This window comes from Salvelinus sp. IW2-2015, linkage group LG11 (assembly GCF_002910315.2).
Source record: "Salvelinus sp. IW2-2015 linkage group LG11, ASM291031v2, whole genome shotgun sequence".
Lineage (NCBI taxonomy): Eukaryota > Metazoa > Chordata > Actinopteri > Salmoniformes > Salmonidae > Salvelinus > Salvelinus sp. IW2-2015.
In genome coordinates this window covers 2800798-2827062 of record NC_036851.1, presented here as the reverse complement: position 1 = coordinate 2827062, position 26265 = coordinate 2800798, and the positions used below count along the sequence as shown (strand labels likewise).

The 26265-nt window shown below is 41.7% G+C and overlaps 1 protein-coding gene across 1 annotated transcript; it reads right to left on the bottom strand.

The window, feature by feature from the left end:
• Positions 1-4390: 4390 nt before the first annotated feature.
• Positions 4391-24163, bottom strand: LOC111969664 (adenosylhomocysteinase B). Its single transcript, XM_023995825.2, has 10 exons — positions 23628-24163; positions 20223-20413; positions 14607-14682; positions 13521-13673; positions 9208-9320; positions 8684-8891; positions 7849-7936; positions 7255-7372; positions 6956-7150; positions 4391-5189 (listed from the first exon to the last, which is right to left on the bottom strand). Exons 1-10 carry the CDS (start codon positions 23653-23655, stop codon positions 5058-5060), a joined length of 1302 nt encoding a protein of 433 aa, XP_023851593.1. The 5' UTR covers positions 23656-24163; the 3' UTR covers positions 4391-5057.
• Between the last annotated feature and the right edge of the window lie 2102 nt (positions 24164-26265).

The following is a 26265-nucleotide window of genomic DNA, read 5'->3' as shown; positions in this document are numbered from 1 at the left end:
TCTGTTGGAAAGCAGACTGAACCAGGTTGTCGAGGATTTTGTCTGTGCTTAGCTTTATTCTGTTCATCCTTAAACAGACCGATAACAAGTATACCCAGACCGATAACAAGCATACCCATAACATGATGCAGTCACCGAAAATATGAAGAGTGGTACTCAGTGATGTGTTGGATTTTACCATTTGCCTCATGGTGCAATCCCTATGAGGTTTCCTTCCTCTTCGGCAACTGAGTTAGGAAGGACACCTGTATCTTTGTAGTGATTTGGTGTATTGATACATCTCCGAAGTGTAATTAATAACTTGACCATGCTCAAAAGAATAGTCATCATTTTTAACCCATCTACCAATATGTGCCCTTCTTTGCGAGGCATTGGAAACCCTCCCTAGTCTTTGTGGTTGAATCTTTGTTAGAAATCCACTGCTCAACTGAGGGACCTTACAGATAATGTGTTCCAAAATCATATTAAAACACCATTATTGCACACAGTGAGTCCATGCAACTTGTGACATAATATTTTTTTTACTCCAGAACTTTAGGCTTGCCATAACAAAAAGAGGTTGATTATATCAAGATGTTTCAGCTTTTCATTTATTATTTTGTTTAAAAATAATCTAAATCTAAAAACAACTTTGACATTATGGGGCATTGTGTGTAGGCCAATGACAAAATCTCAATTTAAATCAATTTTAAATTCAGGCTGTAACAACAAAATGTGGAAAAAMWGGTGAAAACTTTCTGAAGCCACTGTAGATGTTCAGTGCCTGGCAAAGTGAACCAATATTAAACATTTAATAAACGCAGTGACAAATGATTATAACATGAGCTGTGGTGATCGCTTAATGTGTGCTACCGAACACAGCAAGAGAAAGCTAAYCCAACATTGAATGTTAAGACTTCAAGTGACTTCGGTCCACAAAACAGCCCTAGGAGTACGCAAAAAGACAATTACACAATGCTTGCCGCGTGATTTCTCTTCTCACTATGTCCATGAGCAGGTAGTATTTTTATTTTTTCCCCCACTCTAGTTCAGCAAATAGGCTTTTTGTGCAGGTTTTTCTTTAAAGCCTTTTACGGATTGAAGAGTGATGAGGGTGCACATCGATTTGAAATTTTAGGGCTTGTAGACAAATACAATGCATATTCATCCCATGTCCTTAAAAAAAAATAAAGGTTTAACTCGACGTACAGAATGACTGACAAAGCTGCATACTTCCGAAAAACTCTGGGCTCAATCAGTTTGACAGTAAGATTGTCGGTGCAAACCTAGTGCGCTTGCATCAAATGAATACTTTTCCCCTCACAGCGAATTAATATATTTAAGACCTCAACTAGGGCTGGGCAATACAGCCAAAACATAATGGTATTTTTCCAAATTTACGGTATTTTATGTTTTTGATTAATAAAAGTTCTACATTTGCTTTATGAGTAGTGCGTGACAACACATATATTCTAAATTATTTCAATGGGCCTTTCTCCATTCAGATTGAACAGTTTAAACTAATTCAACGCCAACCTAAAATAATTTCCTGCTTTTCCATCAATTTCTGCACTCATGTGAGAATTTCCACACTGCCACAATATGGGCAAAAATCATAGGCCTGATTTTTAACCAAATGTTGCAATTGCGATTTAGATCAAAACACTTGGGTGAACTTTTGGAATAATGGAAATAGAATATAAATAATAGTGGGCACTTTGAATAGTGTTGTTTGACATGACAACGAATGAAAATGTCATGGACGAGTTATTGTGTCAGGGTAGGAACCAAAGTGATGTTCCGTGTTTCCTAGGGGACCCTATACATCTTTGGCTACATTAAATCTTTATTCATATAGTTAACATTTTCATGCTTTGCCTATTCCTCTTTGATTTAGAAGATACTGTTACAAACACCATGCTGATTTAGGCCTCCACCAGCACGGGTATCAGGCTGTATTAGCTAGTTACGTTTGCTCTGACTCAGTACTTTTATTAGCTAGCCAGCTAACTAGCGATTAGCATTAATGGCTAAAACGATTTAGCTTAACTTGCTAAGAAAATACGAACTAGCAGATGTAAGAAACAAACTAATATTGTAATTATAGAACGCTTGTGGAATTATATTAAGATRAAAGTGGAAACATTGTCGTATGTGCTGCATTGACCATGCAAACTGAACGAAAGTGTATCGTGGTCAAGCGGACAAATGCGCTCTATTAGTGACAGGTTGTGGGACTAAGTCTGTGTGGAGCGAGAGAGCGGAACCGGATGACTCAAGTAGCGGGGTTAACTATAAAAATGGATGTTACACACGGCGTATCACATAACAAACCAAACATTCAAATACCGTTATAGGAGGTAAAGTAAAAACCCAAACCGGTCCGTGCATCAATACCGGTATGTAGTAAAATTCGGTATACCGCCCTAACCTTTTCATTTGCAGCAATTATTGTGGGGAGATGGCTGATGTAGTTGATCTGAGCACTTCCATGGCGCATTATGCTCAGAGTAGCCACATTTACAGTGCCTTCGAACAGTATTCCGATCGTCACCTTTTTCACGTTAGTCTTATTTTAWTTTTTTTTAAATAAAAATCCTCAGCAATCTACACACAATACCCCATAATGACAAAGCGAAAACAGTTTGGGATGTATGCAAATTTATAACAAAAATAACCTTATTTCCGTAAGTATTTAGACCCTTTGCTATGAGACTCGAAATTGAGCTCTGGTGCATCCTGTTTCCATTGATCATCCTTGAGCTGTTACTACATGATTGAGTCCGCCTGTGGTAACTTCAATTGATTGGACATGATTTGAAAAAGGCACACACCTGTCTATAGAAAAGGTCCACAGTTGACAGTGCATGTCAAAGGGCCAAAAAATCCAGAGAGATCAAAGGAATTGTCCTTAGAGCCCCCCTCCATCATTCTTAAATGGAATAGTAGAACCACCAAGACTCCTCCTAGAGCTGGCCGCCCAGCCAAACTGAGTAATCGGGAGAAGGGCCTTGGTCAGGGAGGTGACCAAGAACCCGATGGTCTCACTGACAGAGCTCTAGAGTTCCTTTGTGGAGATGGGAGAACCTTCCAGAAGGACAACCATCTCTGCAGCACTCCCACCAATCTGGCCTTCATGGTAGAGTGGCCAGACGGAAGCCACTCCTCAGTAAAAGGCATGAAAGCCTGCTTGGAGTTTGCCAAAAAGGCACCTAAAGACAGACCATGAGAAACAAGATTCTCTGGTCTGATAAAACCAAGATTGAACTCTTCTGCCTGAATGCCAAGCATCACGTCTGGAGGAAACCTGACACCATCCCTACGGTGAAGCATGGTGGTGGCCTGTTTCAGCAGCAGGGACTGGGAGACCAGCCAGGATTGAGTCAAATTAAACAGAAAAGTAGAGAACCTTGATGAAAACKTGCTCCAGAGCAATCAGGACCTCAGACTGGGGCGAACGGTCACTTTCCAACAGGACAACGACCCTAAGCACACAGCCAAGACGACACAGGAGTGGCTTCGGGACAAGTCTCTGAATGTCCTTGAGCATCTCTGGAGACCTGAAAATAGCTTGAGGATCTGCAGAAAAGAATTGGAGAAACTCCCAATATAAAGATGTGCCGAGCTTGTAGCTTGTGCCAAATTTAACATGAGGCTGTTAATTGCTGCCAAAGGTTCAACAATGTACTGAATAAAGAGTCAAACATTTACATAAGTATTCAGTTAAAAAAATGTTTTTATTTTATTTATTTTTTTACAGTCTAAACCTTTTTTTGCTTTGTCATTATGGGGCATTTTGTGTAGATTGAGGAGAGGGCGGAAAACAATTTGAGAATGTGGCTGTAATTTAACAAATGTGTAAAAAGCCAAGGGGTCTGAATACTTTCCGAAGGTAGTGTATCCGTTTACCTTGGATCAATGTAGTTCAAGAATTCCAGACCGTAAGCAGATTGTAGTATAAGATTCAAGCCTGGAATTTGGCATTTATTTATTCACTTTTTCCTGACTAACAGCAGGTCAGTTTCAAACCCAAATGCTTCTAACGTATACTGTAGAGTTGTTCAATGAGTGTTGGTGGGGACAGGGAATAACTGAAAGAAACTGGTATTCAATTAGTCAAGTTACATTAAATCAAAATGTTGATATTGCTGAGCAAATTTAGCTTAATTGATAACGTTCACATACATAATCCCCCAATGCATAGCTTTGCACTGCTCCAGTTTGCCACCTGCAGATTAACTGCGGCAATGGTGTGCTGGCAGAATTTCAATTGAGGAGTCCGACAGGTTGAGTTGCCCTCCTTTGTTCTCTGCATTGCAGCATACGTTGCATTATTTCAACTCTTGCATTTGCCATACAGCAATGGAACACAAGTTCATCCTTTTTGAAAATAAGAGATTTACAACCCCAGTAAAATTGAATCTTTATTGCATCACATTTCACAACAGTGCAAGTACTGTAGGAAGTGCAACACTTGGGATAAAGAATGTAACCGTTAAACATGGCAGTATATGTTCGACCAGACCACAGCCCATTCCGTCACAGCTAAGAAAACAGCACAGGAAAGCACTTGGACGTTTTCTGTCCCTTCAGCCAGAATCCTAGACATACAAAATAAGCAAATGGAGAAACTGAGTAAGTGTGTTCTTTAAGCCAGGCAAGAACTGCTTTGGTGTTACTTTGGAGTTTCTCCGTAAGACAATGATATGAAACCAGCACTTATTGCCACATTAGCGATGGTGTATATGTAAACTTGAATAGTATGGGGATTTTCAACTAAAAGCATCAAGTTTTTCCATGATCAAAGAGGGAATGCAATTTATAACAAGAATAGTGCCTTTAGAAGCCACTTAGCACTTGTTACTTGAAAGGCGAAGGGGCTCTGGTTGGAATCTAAAAAGGTATGTAGAATGGGCAAGACAGTTTAAAGGGTAGTTGAAGCAGAGCATTAGCAAAAATGTCCTGACCTCCAAAAGACTCCTGGGAATCTTTGCCTACCCAAACCCACATGTCCATGCGCCACCATCAGACCCCCACCATGAGTCTGGGCCGCTGCTTGGCCACCTTCCTGACATTTCTCAATAGCGGTAATGGTCAGGCTTGAAGGGTCCTTCGCGGGGCAGTCCCAGGTATTTGGCCTGCTTATCTGAAAGCTTGGTCAGCTTGACGCCAAGCTTGTCAAGATGGGCAGCAGCCACCTCCTCATCCAGCTGCAGAACAAGAGAAAAGGATTTCACAAGTCAAATTCGGAATAAAGGTTTCCTTACACTGGGACAAAACATGTTGATTAGTTACGGGGTGCAATCACTCAAACCACATTTACATTTACCACATTTACCACAAAAATTAACGTGCTTTGTTGCTCACAAGCAGTTGGGTCAAAATCACAGGAAAAAATGTCAAAACTGGCCTCAATGCCAAGAGCAGACAGAATCCAATGGAGCTGTCAAAACAAGGCCGTCAAGACAAGGCTGAACATGAGGTTTTTAGCAACAGAAGAATGATATATCACAGGGGTGGTTCTTCTATTTGACAGACCATGTACTCTTCAACAAAATAAATAAAAACATATTCTCTTATGGCAATAGGTTCACCTCTTAGGGATGGGTTAAGTTAGCAGCTGGAATGTTTTTTTTTTTTTAATCACACGGGGTACGGTTCGTGATGCTATGGACAGAATTCCTGCTAGTCGGCAGACACTCAAGAGAACCTTCCCTGGCTTAGTTCCCAACTTCTCATGAGTATATCTCTTGCGCTCAGCTCTGAGCGTATGGCTTCAGTTAAATGCCTTAAGATGTTCACCACAACCCATGTGTCACTCAGTGCAAAATGACACCGCAACGCAACATTTCTGCCACAAATACAGAGAGCCTCATTTGGCTACCCATTTCAGGGTTAATCATTAATCGATTATGCACATTTAGCCTAATTTCCATTTCTTTGAATAGTCACAAGACATAATATACACATGAAAAACCATGCCCAAAATTCTAAATGCACAGTGAAAGCAATGATGCCCAAATCCAACATGGGCTATTCACAATTCTGCCTTAAAGGACACATTTGATAGTGAAATTGCCAATTCCCAGTCAGATGGCAATAGTCGAGCATTAAAGGGCAATTCCACTACTTTAACATAATTTTCAGCACAATACCAGTGTTTACACATGTGAAAACAGAGCACACTTACATTTTGTAGAAAATAAAATTGAAAAGTTCTACCCAATCATTTTCAAACACTAAGATTCGTGGAGATATGGGGAGCAAGGAAACTCATTGCAGTTTGAAAAAAAGAAGAAGTTTTTCTTCATTTTAATACTACCCGGCGATGACAAGCATTTTTTTTAAGGACCTTCTGACCTTAACACCAGATCAACGAAACACGCCATTTTCACATACTGTATGGTATGGTGCTGAGATAATGAATAGGTTGAAAGTGGCAGAATTGGCCTTTAAGAACATCAACTCAAGCAGATATCAATAAAATATGCACTACACAGTTCTGCAAACTGAATTACAGGCTACTCTGTAATGTTAATGGAGCATATTTGATTACATACTACTAACTGCAAAATTGCATGTCTAATGCTGAGAACTGGAAAATCTACTTTTGTCCACCTGGTATTTTTCCTCAGTCTGAAACCAGTTCATGTCGACCAAGGGTTACAGCAGGGTCAATTTAGGATAGAATGCTTGCTTTTTAGAGAATACCACATGGTATGCACTCAACATTAATGTCTTATCGCAACATTTCTTCCTAATAAACTGTATACAGCTGCAGGCACTGAAAATATTGAACCCTTTTACAGGTTGTGACAAACTATCGCTATAAGTCGCAAGACTAGAGCGCCATATTGCGCACGCATTGCAGCAATTCACAGTGCAACCCAACTTTAGTGCCCGCAACCGCATAGCTACATAACACACATCAATCTTGTGGAAATTGGAAACGTAATTTCTTCGCTCAGTGGCTCACCTTCTTGGGCAGGAAGTAAACTCCCAGGGGGTACTTGCTGGTGTTCTTCCACAGTTCAATCTGGGCCAACACCTGGTTGGTGAAGGAGTTGCTCATGACAAAGCTGGGGTGACCCATGGCACAGCCCAGATTAACCAATCTGCCCTCAGCCAGCACGATGATGTGGCGGCCGCTCTTCATGCGGTAGCGGTCCACCTGGCGGGGGGGAGAACGTTGGTATAGGACAATGGCCGAAACTCAAGAGCTAAATTACTGGAGACTAACCACACACTAAATGTGCTCTGTATGTTATGTCTTACCTGTGGCTTGATGTTTATCTTCTCGGCTGCGTTGGCGTTGAGCCAGTTCATGTCTATCTCACAGTCGAAGTGGCCGATGTTGCAAACGATGGAGTCGTCTTTCATGTGCTCAAAGTGTCTGGGGAACACACCAGCGTACACATTAATGGCCTGTTGTAGACACGGCAGCAGTTGCATTTCAGAGAAGGATGCTGTTGCCCCTAAACTCAGAAATGTCTACTGGTTACAGAAAGATGATCCCGAGTTTCCCCACTTGAAAGAATCAAAATCAACCAATAGGAAGCTCTACTTAAATAACTTAAGTTAAATGTTAAAACTCAAGATTCCCAGTTTGATGGCATGTGAATGCAGCATCAGGTCAGCTTTAAGTTTCCTCCACTAATGCGAAGGGTTGTAGGCTAGTGGTCAATCTTCAAAAAAGGATAAGCCGATCCGAGATCTGTACCTAGAGGTAACTTCTACTCAATGCATGCGTGTTGAATAGAATCACTGAATTGAGGAATAATAACGAGGTAGGATTTAACTGTTCTTCTGATCGGACAGTGCTGAACAGAAGTTGCATGGTGCTCTACATGTCTCCAAAATGATACCTACTTGCCCAAAAGAATGTCCTCACAGCCAGTGGTGGTCACAAAGATGTTTCCCTCCTTGCAAGCCTCCTCCATGGTGGTGACTTCATATCCTACAACATTATCACAAAATACAATTAAATACTACACAATAAGGCCTCCCGAGTGGCGCAGTGGTCTAAGGCACTGCATCGCAGTGCTAGCTGTGCCACTAGAAATTCTGGGTTCGAGTCCAGGCTCTGTCGCAGCCGGCCGTAACGCGCACAATTGGCCTAGCGTTGTTCGGGTTAGGGTGGGTTATCCTTGTCTCATCGCGCACTAGCGACTGCTGTGACGGGCCGGGCGCAGTGTACGCTGACCAGGTCGCCAGGTGTACGGTGTTTCCTCCGACACATTGGTGCGGCTGGCTTCCGGGTTGGATGGGCATGTGTCAAGAAGCAGTGCAGCTTGGTTGGGTTGTGTTTCGGAGGACGCATGGCTCTCGACCTTCGCCTCTCCCGAGTCCGTACGGGAGTTGCAGCGATGAGAAAAGACTAACTACCACCACCAAAAAAACACTACACAAAAATTTAGAATTAGTAATCAATAACATAAGCTCAAATGTAAAAGGTGAGCTCGCTGCTGCAGTGAACAAATGAGATGGGGTAAAGCAGAAATTGTTGGCACGTCACTTATAATATGGCCCTGAACTTAAAAACAGTTCTCAATTATATTTGCTAGGCACCCGAGATAAAGGAACACACACCTATAACATACTTTCTATGTGCTGTTGAATCTCCAAGAACATTCTGGGATAATGTAAATTAAAATAAAAAAAATAACGTTGTCATATAACCAAACTTTWAAAAAAAGGTACAGACCCTCCATGGCAGCCTGCAGGGCGTTGATGGGGTCAACCTCTGTGACGATGACTCGGGCACCGAACCCACGGAGGGCCTGAACGCAGCCCTTGCCAACATCACCGTAACCGGCAACAACAGCCACCTTCCCGGCGATCATCACGTCTGTGGCCCGTTTGATCCCATCAATCAGAGACTCTCTGCAGCCGTACAGGTTGTCAAACTTGCTCTGGGGGGGGGGGCGAGAGAGCGATGGTATTGAGAAGGAGGTACGGTATTGAAACATAGTTCCGATGCCTACTCAAGAGGATGCAACATTACAAAATGCGCAAGTATAAATGTATTTTATACCAACCAACGATGGTTGGATAAACCATGCAATTGTATCAGTTCTATTAATGACCCATCTGTATTAATTCAGTTTACATTCTACATGTTGCACTCCCATCTAATACGTCATTGCAGTCACCAGCATAATTTAAATGGCACCATTAAGAGCGGAGGATGTATGCATGGCACTACAATGGGAGGACGAGTGGGTCTACCTTGGTGACTGAGTCGTTGACGTTGATGGCTGGGATCTTGAGGTCGCCGTTCTTCAACATCTTGTACAGGTTGTGCACCCCGGTGGTGGTTTCCTCAGACACCCCCTTGATTCCTGAGGGGAGACAATTAACATTGTTTTGACCGTGTTTGACAATGTTAAATTAAGACCATTTCTCATGGCATCCACATCTGGTAGGCGGCACCAAAATAATGGCGGAAAATTATCAGGACCATAGCCGTATCTCTCCTCCGAGTTAAATACTATGAATGGCAAGTTAACATTCCAAACAGCAATCAAGTCTTTATTCCAAAGTAACATTCCCCYGGGACTGCTTTTAAGTTAATGGTCACTTAGAGTGCCTGCTGCATGTGGCTTGCCAAATCCCTTTAGTTATGAGGTTCTCTCAGTATTGGCTTTGTGGAGTAATGCTGCCACCTAGTGTACAAGACTCAAACTAACAGCCCTGGAGACAATTACAGCAGTACCACCCTTGCAAAAATGCGTTGCAAAACTTGACTCGAAATTGGGCAATCCCACTTATAGATCAGGGATTTTTCAGCTTAATATGCTCAAGCGGATCCTCGCCAACAGACTTGGAAGTTGTAGCTGAAAATAGGTAAACTAGGGGTAGTTAAAGGGGAGAGTCAATGAAACCAACCATGGAAGTACAGTATATTGTAGCAATTTCGGTGGGTAGCCCCGACCAGGACACAAACCCAGGCCCAGCAACTGTCTTGACAACACCTTAACGGTTAAACCAAGAGGTTTGAACCTCTTAACAGGCTCATTAGACGTTGGGTCATGGTTGCTACACCACCCCCGTTGTTCAGGAGAGAGTGCCCCCCCCACAACCCACTTTTGATACCAATGTTGCAAATTCCAGGGGGGGGGGGGGGGGTGTATCACCGACCAGGATTAAAATGAAGAGGGCCAGCTGAAATTTGACTTAAGCTTTTACCCTAACGGACACCGGCAGGCAATGGCATCTAGGATTTGATCCCAACGACCCTCTGGTTGCCAGCTCACTTCCAACCAGATTATTCCCCAAATTCACTACAATATATTTTTATGATTGATTTCATTGACTCTCCCCTAATTTACTTATTTTTTGCTACACTTTAAGTCCTTTGGAGGGGATCAGCTTGAGAAAATCAAGGTGTAAAATCACTGATCTTACAGTTCATTTCCATTAAGACAACCCACATCCGTGGGCAGCCAGTGTTATGTTAATGTAGGCTCTAGTGTTTCGCTCAGGAGTGTGACAAAGACTTGTGGTGAGCAGAATCAAACTCGGAAAGACTGTTGCTTTGCGAGAATGTTTTAAAAGTTCAGTCAGCCATTGTTAAGTAAATGCCAGCTGGAAAGTACACAGGGCCTTGCCCAGGGATGCAAAACTTGAGGGACAAAAAAGGTGACTTTTTTGTGCGCACTGAAACATGCAAAAAAAGCAATTATCCCTGCTAGGGGGAAATGCAGGTTTTAACTAATTAAACAACAAATTCGATCTACATGATCAGTCTGTGTAAAATAAAGTGGTTTATGTGAACCTAACTCACAGCAACAACAAAAAAAATGTAAAGAAAGCAATGTTATTTGTTGCCTAGACTTTACTGCAAACGACACTCAAGTCTTGAGAAAAATACACTAATATTGCAGTTAGCCATGATAGCCTTTATAATAGAACGCTTGTGACCAAACACCTAAATATCGCACTTGTGAAAAAAACATTAAAAGTAGAAATAGAATGAAACAGGCATTCTATTGTTGCTCTATTATATTGTGGCCACTATAGTTGACGTGCACAAGGCTACATGTGTGGAAAAAATAAACGGTCACCGAGTATATATATATATTTTTATAATCCCCCTCAGTGTTACTGTCAAGATCAACACAACAAAAACATCTTACACTTTCTGCCTGTGGACATCTATTCTAGTATGTGCAAGCTGAGCACGATACCCTTTGTTGGCATAATTGATCTCTTTCAGGCAGAGTACACCTGGCATACCCCTTTTAATCCACTGTATTGAAAAAGTGAGAGTGTGTGGTGTTCCATCATGGCTTCCAACTTAAGCCAGGCCCAGTTTCAGCTACGCTTGATCCCTGAATCCACTTGTTTAACAAGCAACGCCTCATTTTTCAATTAATTCTCCAATTCAAAAAATTAACCACAAACTGTAGAGGGAAAAGATTTGTTAACATTTCATAGATTGTCAGGGCCCAGTAAGCAACTAACGCGTTATAACTTGAGGAATGGAGAACCCCCCCCCCATGAACACGCACACTCAAATCTTCATTCCTGCGACTTGCTTGCTAGTTGAGATTGCTGCTCTTCAGTTTAGCCTACATTTCACTGATCTTAGTAGCAGAAAGCATGTTTTATTTGTGTCCTTCAAGGCAGCTGTCAATGATCACGTTAGGCTGTGTTTCATTGTGATTTTTATTGCGGTTTGGTCGTGGGGAAGGCGCTAGTAACGTCTGCAGTTTTCYGTTTGGCTATTTGTTTCGAGTGTATTAGTCTATAAATAAATCTCTTTCCCAAAATTGGTCATCTCTCCCATGTCTTATTCGATTAGTAGTTCTGAAATGTTTGCTTGCCTACATTTTACTCCCTCTGTTTAATATAACACACATACATTAATGATTAATTTAAGTTGCCTTTCCTGATGAAGTTTGTTCTATAGAAAGTACTTAACTGATGTGTGCCACTAGTTACAAAATTAAGGAAATTAGTGYGGGGGGGGGGGGGGTCCCACCTATCTTGGGACTGCAAGGCCTGGCACACTTCATAATCATTTTGGTAGCTAAACTGACAAAAGAAATCTCAACTAGCAAGCAAGTCGCAGCAATGAAGAATTGAGTGTGTGCGCGCTCACACTAAGGGGGGGAGAATTCTGTCAGGGGGAGATTTTAGTATACCAGTTAACACTAAAGCGAATGGTTAGGTTACTAACGTTAGCTAGCTACTTTTCCCACCATAAACGCAATTAAGTTGGCTAATTTTGCTCAATATTTCTCTGGCTAGCTAACGGAGAATTCGATCCTACTATAGCAATATACTTAAAAATGCTAACAATACTTCTTCCACCACACMTTCTCCCTCACCTCAATTTCCAAATGCCAGTTATCTTTCAGTTACAGCTCATGACATACAATTCATGACCTTCTCACCCCCATTGTCAGGCTTCTCACCTACCTCTGTTATCGTTCAGGGGACACGCTGCTGTTATCGTTCAGGGGACACGCTGCTGTAGCTGGTAAACTGCCATTCCACTCTCCGCAATTTCAACACGRGCTGATGCTGTAACTAGCACATTGGTTCTCTACAGTCGCATTACGCATTCTACTGTTATGTGAACGATTGGCTGAAACTTGGATACAGACAGTATTGCCTCACTCGTTCACACACAGCCTGTAGTCACCCAAAATGTAAAAGCAGCCCAAGAGTCACAGCGCTATGCCTCCCCTGGCTTAGGCACCCTCCCCACCACCAAGCACAGCCCAACCAGGCATTGTGCTCATAAAGGAATGCACGTCGCATTCCAGCAACTTCAGACAGAAAACAACTTAGCTATACCAGTTCACTCGCTCGTATCCGCCCTCTCATTGGCTAGAAGGTCTCACCTGATCTCGCCTTTCATCTTTGAGGACATGCATTTCCATTGTTAGAGCAGTCACCATCTTGTCAATATAATAGATCTTTGATATTTCCTACCTGCAGCAACACTAGTGGACAATGCAGGAAATACCAGTGAAAGCACAGTGCCTCAGTGCCCCAAAACTCCTGGCCCCACCCATAAGCCAAGGCAAGTCCCAACTAACCCTCACACTTTACAGATCTGTAAACATCCGAGTTCAAAACGTGTATGCACAGCAGTGTCCTAGAATATTGGACCAGTTGGCTTTCATACTTTTGGTATTCTCAGCACTGCTCAGGCCACTTCTCCAACCGTCACCACATTAAAATGAATAGACGTGTACATGGAACCCTGTTGGTTGGGGATTTTGGGATGTGCATCCCCATGGACGGTGGTCTCAGAGCAGCCTAGCTATGTCACAATGGGATGCCGGACAAGTGAGTCTGCGGACTCAATTACGCTGAAAGCAAAACGGGCGCTCAACCACTACACTGCTTTATTAAACCTACCCTGATCTGGTGGAGCAAATTGGGAGCAGTAAATCCTATGTTCCTCCCTATACCTTTAATGTTTGCAGATCTGTAAGGTGTAACAATACAGTGCCCTGTTTCATTAATTAAGCTGCCCCATCTGTGAGACCCTGACGGTTGTCAGAGGTAAGTAGCTCCCGTACCTGACAGCAGTTTGGGGTACTTCTTGTGGACCATGTTGGTGAGGTCACCGCCATCGTCCAGGATCATGTTGAGGGGCTGGCCATCCTTCCAGTAGATGGTCTGCTCAATGCACCACACATACTCCTCATCGGTCATGCCCTTCCAGGCGTACACTGCAATGAAAGAGGCTTGAGAATCAGGGTTGAGGAGAGACTGCTTTGCAATGGCAGAGACAAGGGTTGTGGTCTATAGGCATGAAGAAGACCTTTTTAAAAGGCACTACCAATTGGAACATTAATTTTCATCTAAGATTTGATCCATTAGGTGAAGTTCTTTTTAGTGAAACAAGTAATACATTCTTGGRTTATGATCAAATTCCTTGACAAATCCAACTACTGTTAACTGAAATGRGAAGAGCTTTCCAAAACTCATTTGACACGTAATGGCCGCGTTCCAGGTCCCCCCCCACAGTCACACTGGGCTACGGATCACGCCAGGAAAAGTGTTACTCGGGAATCACGTCAACCTATGCCATTCGAGGCTTTGAACAGCAAGTGGCTGAAACCTGCCTATAGCTCAAACCAATTAAGCACCCCACTGACACAGACGCTGATACTCCTCTGCCTCGTAACTTCTCACCTAGAACACCACTCTGTGTTACGTCATTACATGTAGAAAACCACACAGGAAATACCCTCTTGAACTTCAGATTGACATGACTGCAAGGGTAATGTTGCGCTAAGCAATGGTGACATCTGAGAGACATCCTAGGAGGAATGTTAGGCAAGGAATATAGGCCTTCTGCTGAATTAAATTGGACTGTGCAACACTCCACATTTAAGGAAAAATGTATGTTCCAGTTTATCAAGCGTGACAGTTCTATATATTGACATATCACATGATACCAGTCTAGAGGGTGAACAACAGGCTTATTTAGCAGAACACTCTGCCCCTTAGGCCTTAAAAGATCAATTGAGGACCCTTGTGTACCTCTGGTCTGCCTTATCTCTTACTGCCTTATCTCTTACTGTTGCACAGAGCCAGCAGGAACCAGTGCTAAACACAGAGCAGGTCTTGAGGCATTATAAACAAACAGTTGTGTGTACCTGGAACCCCAGTTTTGGCAATGGCTGAAGCGGCGTGGTCCTGGGTGGAGAAGATATTGCAGCTGGACCATTGAACCTACAAACGAGAAAAATGGTCACAGGTTGACTAGGACACTCCCACTCAGTACGCACTCCCAGTCCTTTTGTAATTCTCAGAACATTGCTTACTGACAGATAACGGGTCCATATAAATTGTGCCCACTTGGTGCAGTGAGTGCGGGAGGAGGTTGCTACTGTTACCACAGGCTAGACGTCAGTGTTGTTTTTATATACACACACGGTCAAAAGTTTTAGAACATCTACTCATTCAAGGGTTTGTTAATACATTTTTTACATTGTAGAATAATAGTGAAGACATCAAAACTATGAAACACATGGAATCATGTAGTAACCAAAACAGTGTTAAACAAATCACAATATATTTTATTATTTGAGACTTCAAATAGCCAACCTTTGCCTTGATTACAGCTTTCCACAATCTTGGCATTCTCTCAACCAGCTTCACCTGGATTGCTTTTCCAACAGTTCCCACATATGCTGAGCACTCGTTGGCTGCTTTTCCTTTACTCTGCTGTCCAACTCATCCCAAACCATCTCAATTTGGTTGAGGTCGGGGGATTGTGGCCAGGTAATCTAATGCAGCACTCCATCCCTCTCCTTTTTGGTAAAATAGCCCTTACACAGCCTAGAGGGGTGTTGTGTCATTGTCCTGTTGAAAAACAAATGAGTGGGACTAAGCCCAAACCAGATGTGATGGCGTGTCGCTGTGGATACCACAGAATGCTGTGGTAKCCATGCTGGTTAAAATCAAAGACCGTGTCACCAGCAAAGCACCCCCACACCATAAAACCTCCATGCTTTATGGTGGGAAATACACATGCAGAGATCAGTTCACCCACACCACTTCTCACAAAGACATAGCAGTTGGGACCAAAAAAACTAACATTTGGACTCCAGCCCAAAGGACAAAATTCCAATGGTCTCATGTCCATTGCACGTGTTTCRTGGCCCAAGCAAGTCTCTTCTTATTGATGTCCTTTAGTAGTGGTTTCTTTGCAGAAATTCAACTACGGAGGCCTGATTCATTTAGTGTCCTCTGAACAGTTGATGTTGAGAAGTCTTACTTGAACACTGAAGAATTTATTTGGGCTGCAATTTCTGAGGCTGGTAACTAATTATCTTATCCTTTGCAGCAGAGGTCTCTATGGGTCTTCCATTACTCGAGAGTTTCATCATAGCGCCTGATGGTTTTTGCGAATGCACTTGAAGAAACAGTCAAAGTTCTTGAAACCTTCATGTCTTAAAGTAATGACAGACTGTCGTTTCACTTTGCTTATTTGAGCTGTTCTCACCCTTAATGTGGACTTGGTCATTTACCAAATAGAAAGGGGGGGAGATATACAGAAGATTGACCATCTTGTCACAACACAACCGATTGGCTCAAACGAATTAAGGAAAGAAGTTCCACAAATTAACTTAACACACCAGTTAATTGAAATGCATTCCAAGTTACCACCRGATGAAACTGGTTGAGAGAATGCCAAAAAGTGTGCAAAGCTATCATCAAGGCAAAGTTTGGCTACTTTGAAGAACCTAAAATATATTTTGATTTGTTTAACATTGTTACTACATGATTCCATGTGTTATTTCATAGTCTTCACTATTATTCCATAATGTAGAAAATTGTACAAATAAATAAAAACCCTTGAATGAGTATGTGTTCAAKTTTTGACCGGTAGTGAGTGCATGCGTGTATAGTGCATTCGGAAATTAAAAATCAGACCAGTTCCCTACATTTTGTAACATTATAGCCTTATTCTAAAATGGATTAAGTACTTTGTCCTCAATCTACACACAATGACAAAGAATACAGGTTTAGACATTTTTGCAGATCTATAAAAATAAAATACCAACACACAAAGCTCAGGTGCATCCTGTTTCCATTGACCATCCTTGAGATGTTTCCACAACTTGCAGTCCACTTGTGGTAAATGCAATTGACTGGACATGATTTGGAAAGGCACACCTGTCTATTTAAAGGTCCCACAGTTGACAGTGCATGTCAAAGCAGAAACTAAGCCAGGAGGTCAAAGGAATTGTCAGTAGAGCTCCGAGAGAGGATCGTGTTGGGCACAGATCTGGGGGAAGGGTACAACAAAAATAAGTGTATGCAGCATTGAACATCCAATTTTATTTTACCTTTATTTAACTAGGCAAGTCAGTTAAAACCAATTCTTATTTTCAACGACGGCCTAGGAACAGTGGGTAAACTGCCTTGTTCAGGGGCAGAACGACAGATTTGTACCTTGTCAGCTCGGGGATTTGAACTTGCAACCTCTCGGTTACTAGCCCAACGCTCTAACCACTAGGCTACCCTGCCGCCCCAATAACAGTGGCCACTATCATTCTTAAATGGAAGAAGTTTGGAACTCTTCCCAGAGCTGGCCGCCCGGACAAACTGAGCAATCGGGGGAGAAGGGCCTTGGTCAGGGAGATGACCAAGAACCCAAATGGTCACTGACAGAGCTCTAGAGTTCCTCTGTGGCCAAGACAACGCAGAAGTGTCTTTGGGGAAAGTTTCTGAATGTCCTTGAGTGACCCAGGCAGAGCCCGGACTTGAACATCTGAGAAACCTGAAAATAGCTGTGAAACGACGCTCCCCATTCAACCTGACAAAACTTGAGGATGTGCAGAGAATGGGAGAAACTCCCCAAATACAGATGTGCCAAGCGTGTAGCATCATACCSAAGAAGACTAGAGACTGTAATCGCTGCCAAAGATGCTTCAACAAAGTAGTGAGAAAAGTAGAGGTCGACCGATTAAAATCGGAATGGCCGATTAATTTAGTGCCGGTTTCAAGTTTTTCATAACAAATCGGTAATCGGCATTTTTGGACACCGATTGTGGCCGATTATTTATATATATTTTAACCTTTATTTAACTAGGTGAGGCAGTTAAGAACACATTCTTATTTTCAATGATGGCCTAGGAACAGTGGGTTAACTGCCTTGTTCAGGGGCAGAAAGACAGATTTTACCTTGTCAGCTCGGGGATTCGATCTTGCAACCTTCCGGTTAKGKGTCCACCTGCGTTACATTGCACTCCACGAGGAGACTGCGTGGCAGGCTGACTACCTGTTACGCGAGTGCAGCAAGAAGCCAAAGTAAGGTGCTAGCTAGCATTAAACTTATCTTATAAAAAACAATCAATCAATCATAATCACTAGTTAACTACACATGGTTGATGATATTACACGTTTATCCAGCATGTCCTGCGTTGCATATAATCGAGGCGGTGCCTGTTAATTTCTCATCGAATCACAGCCTACTTCTCCAAACGGGTGATGATTTAACAAGCGCATTCGTGAAAAAAGCACTGTCGTTGCACCAATGTGTACCCAACCATAAACATCAATGCCTTTCTTTAAAATCAATACATAAGTATATACTTTTAAACCTGCATATTTAGTTAATATTTCCTGCTAACATGAATTTATTTTAACTAGGAAAATTGTGTCACTTCTCTTGCGTTCCGTGCAAGCAGTCAGGGTCTATGCAGCAGTTTGGGCTGCCTGGCTCGTTGCGAACTGTGTGAAGACCATTTCTTCCTAACAAAGACGGTAATTAATTTGCCAGAATTGTACATAATTATGACATAACATTGAAGGTTGTGCAATGTAACAGCAATATTTAGACTTATGGATGCCACCCGTTAGATAAAATACGGAACGGTTCCGTATTTCACTGAAAGAATAAACGTTTAGTTTCCGAAATTATAGTTTCCGGATTCGACCATATTAATGACCAAAGGCTCGTATTTCTTTGTTATTATGTTATAATTAAGTCTATGATTTGATAGAGCAGTCTGAGCGGTGGTAGGCAGCAGCAGGCTCGTAAGCATTCATTCAAACAGCACTTTCGTGCGTTTGCCAGCAGCTCTTCGTTGTGCTTCAAGCATTGAACTGTTTATGACTTCAAGCCTATCAACTCCCGAGAATAGGCTGGTGTAACCGATGTGAAATGGCTAGCTAGTTAGCGGGGTGCGCGCTAATAGCGTTTCAAACGTCACTCGCTCTGAGACTTGGAGTAGTTGTTCCCCTGCTCTGCAAGGGCCGCGGCTTTTGTGGAGCGATGGGTAACGATGCTTTGAGGGTGGCTGTTGTCGATGTGTTCCTGGTTCGAACCCAGGTAGGCGCGAGGAGAGGGACGGAAGCTATACTGTTACACTGGCAAAACAAAAGTGCCTATAAGAACATCCAATAGTCAAAGGTATATGAAATACAAATGGTATAGAGCGAAATAACTATATAATAACTACAACCTAAAACTTCTTACCTGGGAATATTGAAGACTCATGTTAAAAGGAACCACCAGCTTTCATATGTTCTCATGTTCTGAGCAAGGAACTTAAACGTTAGCTTTTTTTTTTCTTTTTTTTACATGGCGCATATTGTACTTTTACTTTCGTCTCCAACACTTTTTGCATTATTTAAACCAAATTGAAAAAGGTTTCATTATTTATTTCAGGCTAAATAGATTTTATTGATGTATTATATTAAGCTAAAATAAAAGTTAATTCAGTATTGTTGTAATTGTCATTATTACAAATAAATAAAGTTTTTTATTATTTTTTATTAAATCGGAAGATTAATCGGTATCGGATTTTTTTAGTCCTCCAATAAATCGGTACCGGCGTTGAAAAATCATAAAATCGGTCGACCTCTAGAGTAAAGGGTCTGAATACCGGTAAATGTGATTGTATTAAACTTTTTCAAAAATGTCTTACCCTCTAATGACAAAGCAAAAATGGGTGTGCAGATTGAGGAAAACTATTTAATCCATTTTAGAATAAGGCTGTAACGTAACAAAATGTGGAAAAGGAATCTGAATACTTTCCGAATGAKCTGTAGGCCTGGACATTTTCATATGCGACTCAATCGATGACACTTGACAGTTGCATCAATAAAAAAAATGGAAATGTAATGTTCACCATCAAGATTCAACTAACAATTCACATTTATTGAGATCAAATTACCATCTMCTTAATCCAAGTGAATGAGTTGGACTTTGGCCTGACCAAACTAATCTAAAGTGTTGTGATGGATGGCTACCACAGGGGCAAATCAACAGTGACTTTCATTTAGTTGACAGTCAACCGAAACACTTGTGGACTTCGCAATTCCCACGGTCATGATGCCGTAGCTAGTTTTTGCTAAGGTTTAGCCTCGTCTTTGCCAAAAGAGGGTCTTATTCAAATAAGTTTTTCATTGCCCTTCTTGCAGTGGTTTTCAAACCTGCAAGATTGAGACCCGCTTTCCAATTCTAATATGACCAACGCAAATAATCTGTTCGAGACAAAACTCTCAGAACCCAGGATGAACTAGTTATGCATGACATGACTCCTGACACAATACAAGACGTTCCAGCAGACTGCTCACTCACAAAGTTTCACTTTTATTTGAAATAGAACAGTCCTTTGTCAGATAATGTGATGAAGGTCAACAGACCAAGATGTTAGCATTTAAAGTACACAAGTGACACTTGAGGCTACATGCAGTGTGCAGGTAAGTATCTAGTCAAACCTTAGAGGAAGACTGCATGGAAGTGTGTCTCTCACCTCGGCTCCGAGGGCAGTGAGGGTCTCAATGAGCACGGCGGTCTGCAGGGTCATGTGGAGGCAGCCTGCGATGCGGGCGCCCTTCAGAGGCTTGGACTGGCCGTACATCTCCCTCATCTTCATCAGGCCGGGCATCTCGTTCTCTGCAATGTCGATAGCTTTGCGGCCCCACTCCGCCAGGCTGATGTCAGCTACGGAGGGGGAAAAAATACAATAAATAAAACAGGTTCTACATGTTGATTAAGTGATAGTTCAAAGTGTCAGAGGTTCTCAGACCTCAAAACGTTAGTTAGAAAGGGGTATGCACCTTCTAAAGTGCTCAAATAAGCCAGAGTATATCCTTCTCAATTATTTGGGCTTCTGAGCTTTTATTTTTGAGTAATCTATCACTTTAAGTCCAAGTCAGGCTACTTCTGAGTAACTGAGGTAATGTATACTGAACAAAAATCTAAAGGCAAAACGTAAAGTGCTGGTCCCATGTTTCATGAGCTGAAAGAAGCTCCCAGGAATGTTCCATACTCGCAAAAGGCTAATTTCTCTCAAATGTTGTGCACAGATCTGTTTACATCCCTGTTAGTAAGCATTTTACCCTGTTGTCAAGTTAATCTATTCACCTGACAGGTGTGACATWTCAAGTAGATGATTAAACAGCATGGTCATTATATAGGTGCACCTTGTGCTGGGGACAATAAAAGGCCACTAAAATGTGCAGTTGTCACAACACAATGCCCCACGTCAAGTTCGGGGAGCGTGCAATTCGCAAGGAAAGTCCACTAGAGCTGTTGCCAGAGAACTTAATGTTAATTTCTCTACCATAAGCCGCCTCCAACATAGTTTTAGAGAATTTGGCAGTACGTCTAACCGGCCTCCCAACCGCAGAGCACATGTAACACCAGCACAGGACTTCCACATCTGGCTTCTTCACTTGTGGGATCGTAAGAGGATGGGGGATATTACTGCGCCCCTGCCCAGTCATGTGAAATCCATAGATTAGGCTCTTATTTATTTATTTCAGTGGACTGATTTCCTTATATGAACTAACTCAGCCAAATCTTTTAAATMGTTGCATCTAATTTTTTTCAGTGTAGGTTGATCAAGTCTAAACCGTCCATGATAATTTCCATCCCTTAGCATCTCCTTCACTTCGTGGCCATTGATTTGAAAGAATTTGCGATTTATCCAAAACTTTCATTGCGAGTGGTCATCTCATGATCTATTGAGATCAAGCTGTGGTTTAGGAGAGCGGGCTGGCAGTGAGAGTAGTTTGCCTTAAAGTTAGACATTGGCAGCTGCCTTGCACTGGCTGAACTCGCTTGGGACTCAACATCAGTTGCAGCTTCCACCGACTACTGGATCTTAACAGCTGCAATCCAACACTGCGCTCTTCAGAGGTCTCCTAACTGAACAAAGCCCATTCAAATAGACGGTAAATGTTCCTAAACATMACTGTATATTCACAAAGCAGTAAGCCGCCACAAGGGATTTCAAGACTCTCCGACGCTGCCTAAACGCTCTGTATAAAAACGCAAATATGCCTAGCACATTATAGTTTTGGGCACATTTGGAATTTAACTTTCATATAAGCAAGAAATAATTGTTCAAATACAAGACACTTACTGTACAGATTAGAAATGTTTCACCTGGCTGTATTTTGAGAAAGAGGAAATGAATGGTCCAATGGAAATTCAAGCACAAGGTGATAAGATGTCACATAGTAAGTGTATCTAAACTGCACACAGAATGTATATTTTGTATTTGAAAGACTCTCGCTTATGAAAGTTAAGTTCCAAAGGTTTCCAAAACCGTATCGCAAGACAAAGCGTTGGGATTAAACAAAGAATCTGGATTTATTGTTCACGAGGGAGCCAGCTGTGATCAGTACAATCAGCTGAGAACCCATGGGTTGCCAGCTGTAAACTGGGTATACACCACTAGGGTCGAGAGTTAAACTGAACCTTACTCCTCCTGAAAGCCAGTTAGATGCGGTGAGKCAGAATGTGCCAACTGCAAACAACCACACTGAACTGGAGCAGTCCAGCTTGCGTCAAGTGTCCAAAATATGTCCACACCCTGCAAAACTATCAAGACTGAGGCAAAACATAGGCTGCTCAAAAGTAGCCATGGATATTATTCCAGGATGTTTGAGATTTTTTTTTAAATAGGCCTAGTTCACCAACATAGAGTTAATGATACAATGCTAAAGTATCATTTGGGCAACTGACGCAGAAACTTGTGGAACAAAGTCTAAGGCAGGACGCTACCATCAAGCCATTTTCCTTGCTACCTTGGACACCCCCCCCCCCCCAAGTTGAATTTTACATTTAAAGTGGTCATGCAGGGGTTATGGTTAGGGCACTAACTATGAAGCCATTGTTTAACTATTCCTCATCTATTCCTAAAAAAATAAAATACGTTTCAGGGTGACAGGTGAGGAATGAAAAATACTAGGTGAGACATTTTAAAATGTTATGTAACCAAGTAAGACAGACTGGTAGAAAGGTGAAATACTAAACGGTTATCAAACCCTTCCAAGCAAGTGTGGAGATTTTTCCCTTTATACATGGGTAATTTGTCACCAAAGTCAGAAGCTTATAGTTGTTTTATTTTACCTTTATTTAATTAGTAAAGTCAGTTAATTAAATAGACATTCTTATTTACAATGACAGGCATTTTTTTTTTTATCTCAACAAGTCTTAACTTGTGCCCAATTCCCTCCAAAGTTGAACCATAAAAAACAGTATGGATTTAGTGCGGAACAATAGCACACTGTTATAGTGCCCTGCTTTGCCTGCTGTGCCAGACTGCCTGTCAATCAATGAAAACTGGCGGCTCCACACACTGACATTTAGGTATTGTAGTTTTACTACCAAGTTCCGAATACGAACGAAAGCACCAAGCTCGACTAAATGGACTACAACTACCAATAACTTAGAAATAAGTATTCGGAATGAAACCATGCTTGCGGGCCAGTGTTATGTTCGTTATGCAGACTCTATTCGTTCTGTAACCAAATGTAACAAAACTTGCATTTTACCAAATTATGTGATTTACATGTTGCAATTTCTGTTAGTGGTTATGCATGGGTAAAGCGTTGTAAAAAAAAAAAATCATGATTAACAGAAGGCAGCAGGAAAACGGACCATGTGTTCCACCTCAACTGGATTATACACGTTTATAAAATACCAGTGCAAATGTTTTGTTAACTAAATGTCCAAAGATAAAATGTTTGCTAACTAAAGTTATTTTAGAGTCAGACAAATTACCCACTAGCTAGCCAATTGAAGGCTAAAATCAATGCTACGTAACAGCATTAGCCGGATAGCCACCCGGTAATCCACAATCAATGAAGGACTTGAAGCTCGCGTGTATGATAAAGAGTATAAATAAATGTAAAATCATACTGACCAACTTTGAAGGGCAGTTTCTCGGACATGATTGTCTTCTTTTGGATCGTTCAGTCGTGATCGCTGTATGGTTGTTACTGCCTGGCTTTGGACAGGGACAGAGAAGGAGGGAACGATAGGTGTGAACATGAATTTAAGTAGCCGTCATTTTCCCTCTTGTAATATTCATGAGGTCCCATGCCAATCTTCCACCTTARGTTTCCAATTGGCTGAYAATGTTCCTGCCCCGTATGAGAGGAAACCCATAGGCTCTCACAGCCACCGGGAGTGGCAGCCAATAAGAACCCGAATCTCAAGGTGGGTGTGTTGCTCAATAGAGAGAGGAAGAGCCAAAGCTGCAGCCCAATATGGCAACCAAAGCGCTCTGCTATAGGTAGACGGTTTTTGATTGAGCTGTTTCTTTTTTCTTCTTCCGTTTTTAAACCATAGGATGAGTCGTATTTCACTAATACTTTTACACAAATAATTGTACATTTCAGCTATAAAACTGCTGATTGTTTATTTTTAATTAAAAGTATTGATGATAGGTGTAGGCTACTGTTGTGTCATAGGTTGTATGCGTGTGTTTACTGTCACCCTGATATTGGCTAGTTATCTACTTCCTATGTAGTTAACGTGTTTGTCAAGCAGGAGGGGGTGGGCGGTAATATGGCCAATATACCACGACTAAGGGCTGTTCTTGGCCATATACCACAAACCCCTGAGGTGCTTTATTGCTATTTTAAACTGGWTACTAAAGTAATTAGAGCTGTAAAAATAAATGTTTTGTCATACCCATGGTATACAGTCTCATATACCACAGCTGTCAGCCAATCAGCATTCAGGGATGGAACCACCCAGTTTATAATATGAATTACAGTGACATCTAGATGGTTAATTATATTATTTAATGTGACATCTGGATGGTTAATAATATTCGTTATTAGTTGTGTAGACTGCTATCATACTTGAAATAAAATAATGTGAGAAAATGGTCATAGATACCACCAGCGACATGACCATGATACCCAAGTTGGAAGCACTTGAAGTTGGTTGYCAGAACACCGGAGTAGTGAGCACTCATCACCGCCTTATCGACTCGTAGTGCAGCCCAATCAGCTACGCAAAATGGCCTTGGCTTGGGGGGCAAAAAAATCGGCCCAATTAGCTGATTCGCTTTCCCATACACCCACTCACCATATTGGAACGCAGATACTCCCTTCTCGAAGCGAGAGGGATAATCCTTAGTGGGGGCGAAGTTCATCGATTCCCGTCGATGGAGAACCATATTTGTTGWATGTGACAGTAAAATATCCTTATGATGACTATAACATTTCTTGGCACCTTCAATTCTTGCACATTTTCTCATAAAAAGTATATTTGAACACCATCTGCACAGGCAAATTTGACGAACCGCTAAACTTGGAACCAATCAGAACTCCCGTACATACCCCTCGTGATGAAGGCAGCCAATGGACTGTTTCTATCTACAACGTAAAACAGCCTCTTGTGAAAACGTGAGCTGCTGTCTGATGAAGGGGAATAGATTTGGCTTATTATTGCTTAAGACTGAAATAAGATACATATGTGTTCGAGTGCACACTTTGCAGCATGCAATACGAATTGTCTTGATCGTATGAAGAGGTAATTCCGTTGACCATTTAGCCAATATATTGAAAGCTAGCCAATGTTACAGCAGAGCTGCAAACTCACGCATTGGCATTGYGACACACGGATTTGATCCTCTGCTCACGCTCACACGGGACACCTTCCATTTCACGCTTTGAAAAGTACTGCTTTTATTTTTCTAATTAGTCCATTGTATAGTCAGCGCGTTAACTTTTCAACTGTGCTCTAAATCGTTTTGAAAATCAGAGCGTCTGCGACTGGAATTTGACATCACGAGTTGAACCTCTGCCTCGCCARAGCACTGAACAGCGGCACATTTGAAGCATTTGATTGGTCTAGTTATGTTAAGGAACAAGGGGATTGGATGTTTTAAATAAACTCCCCTCAAGATTAGATTGGCGCTGAATGGAGAGAGAGCACGTTTTCTGCTGAGTTTATAAAACTCAGAGCAGTACAGTAGTGTGTAGAATGTTTTCAACAAAAGTAGGTTTCTGTTTTTTCCTTTATTTAACTAGGCAAGTCAGTTAAGAACAAATTCTTATTTACAATGACGGCCAAACCTGGACGATTTGGAGCACAGTCTATACTTAAATGTAATCCCCCAAAAATCTAAAAGTTATAAAGTCGTTGAATTTTGAGACTTAATTTAACCTGTGGTTTTTATTTTTTCATTTTTGTCAAAATACGTATAGAATTGTAGGAAATTAGCTTTAAAACAATACAATTTGCTGTCTAGGGGTTGTGCCAGGGGACAATGAAATTCACWTGGCAAATCTCACTCTAAGCTTTTGTCAAAAGTTGGCAGGCCTGTTAGTTTGACTAACCTAGCCAGTTACTGTAAATGTCAGTGTTTCATTAGTTATCTGTCAGTGAATTCACGTTTTTAAATCTTGTTTTGGCATGATATCTAATTTAAAGTAACTAGCTGCAGGTTTTAAAGAAACATTCAATCATATACTTACATGTTGAACGTCGTGTGCGCGAGCGTTACAAAATACATTTAGAAATATGTTATTCAATTATTGCGCCAA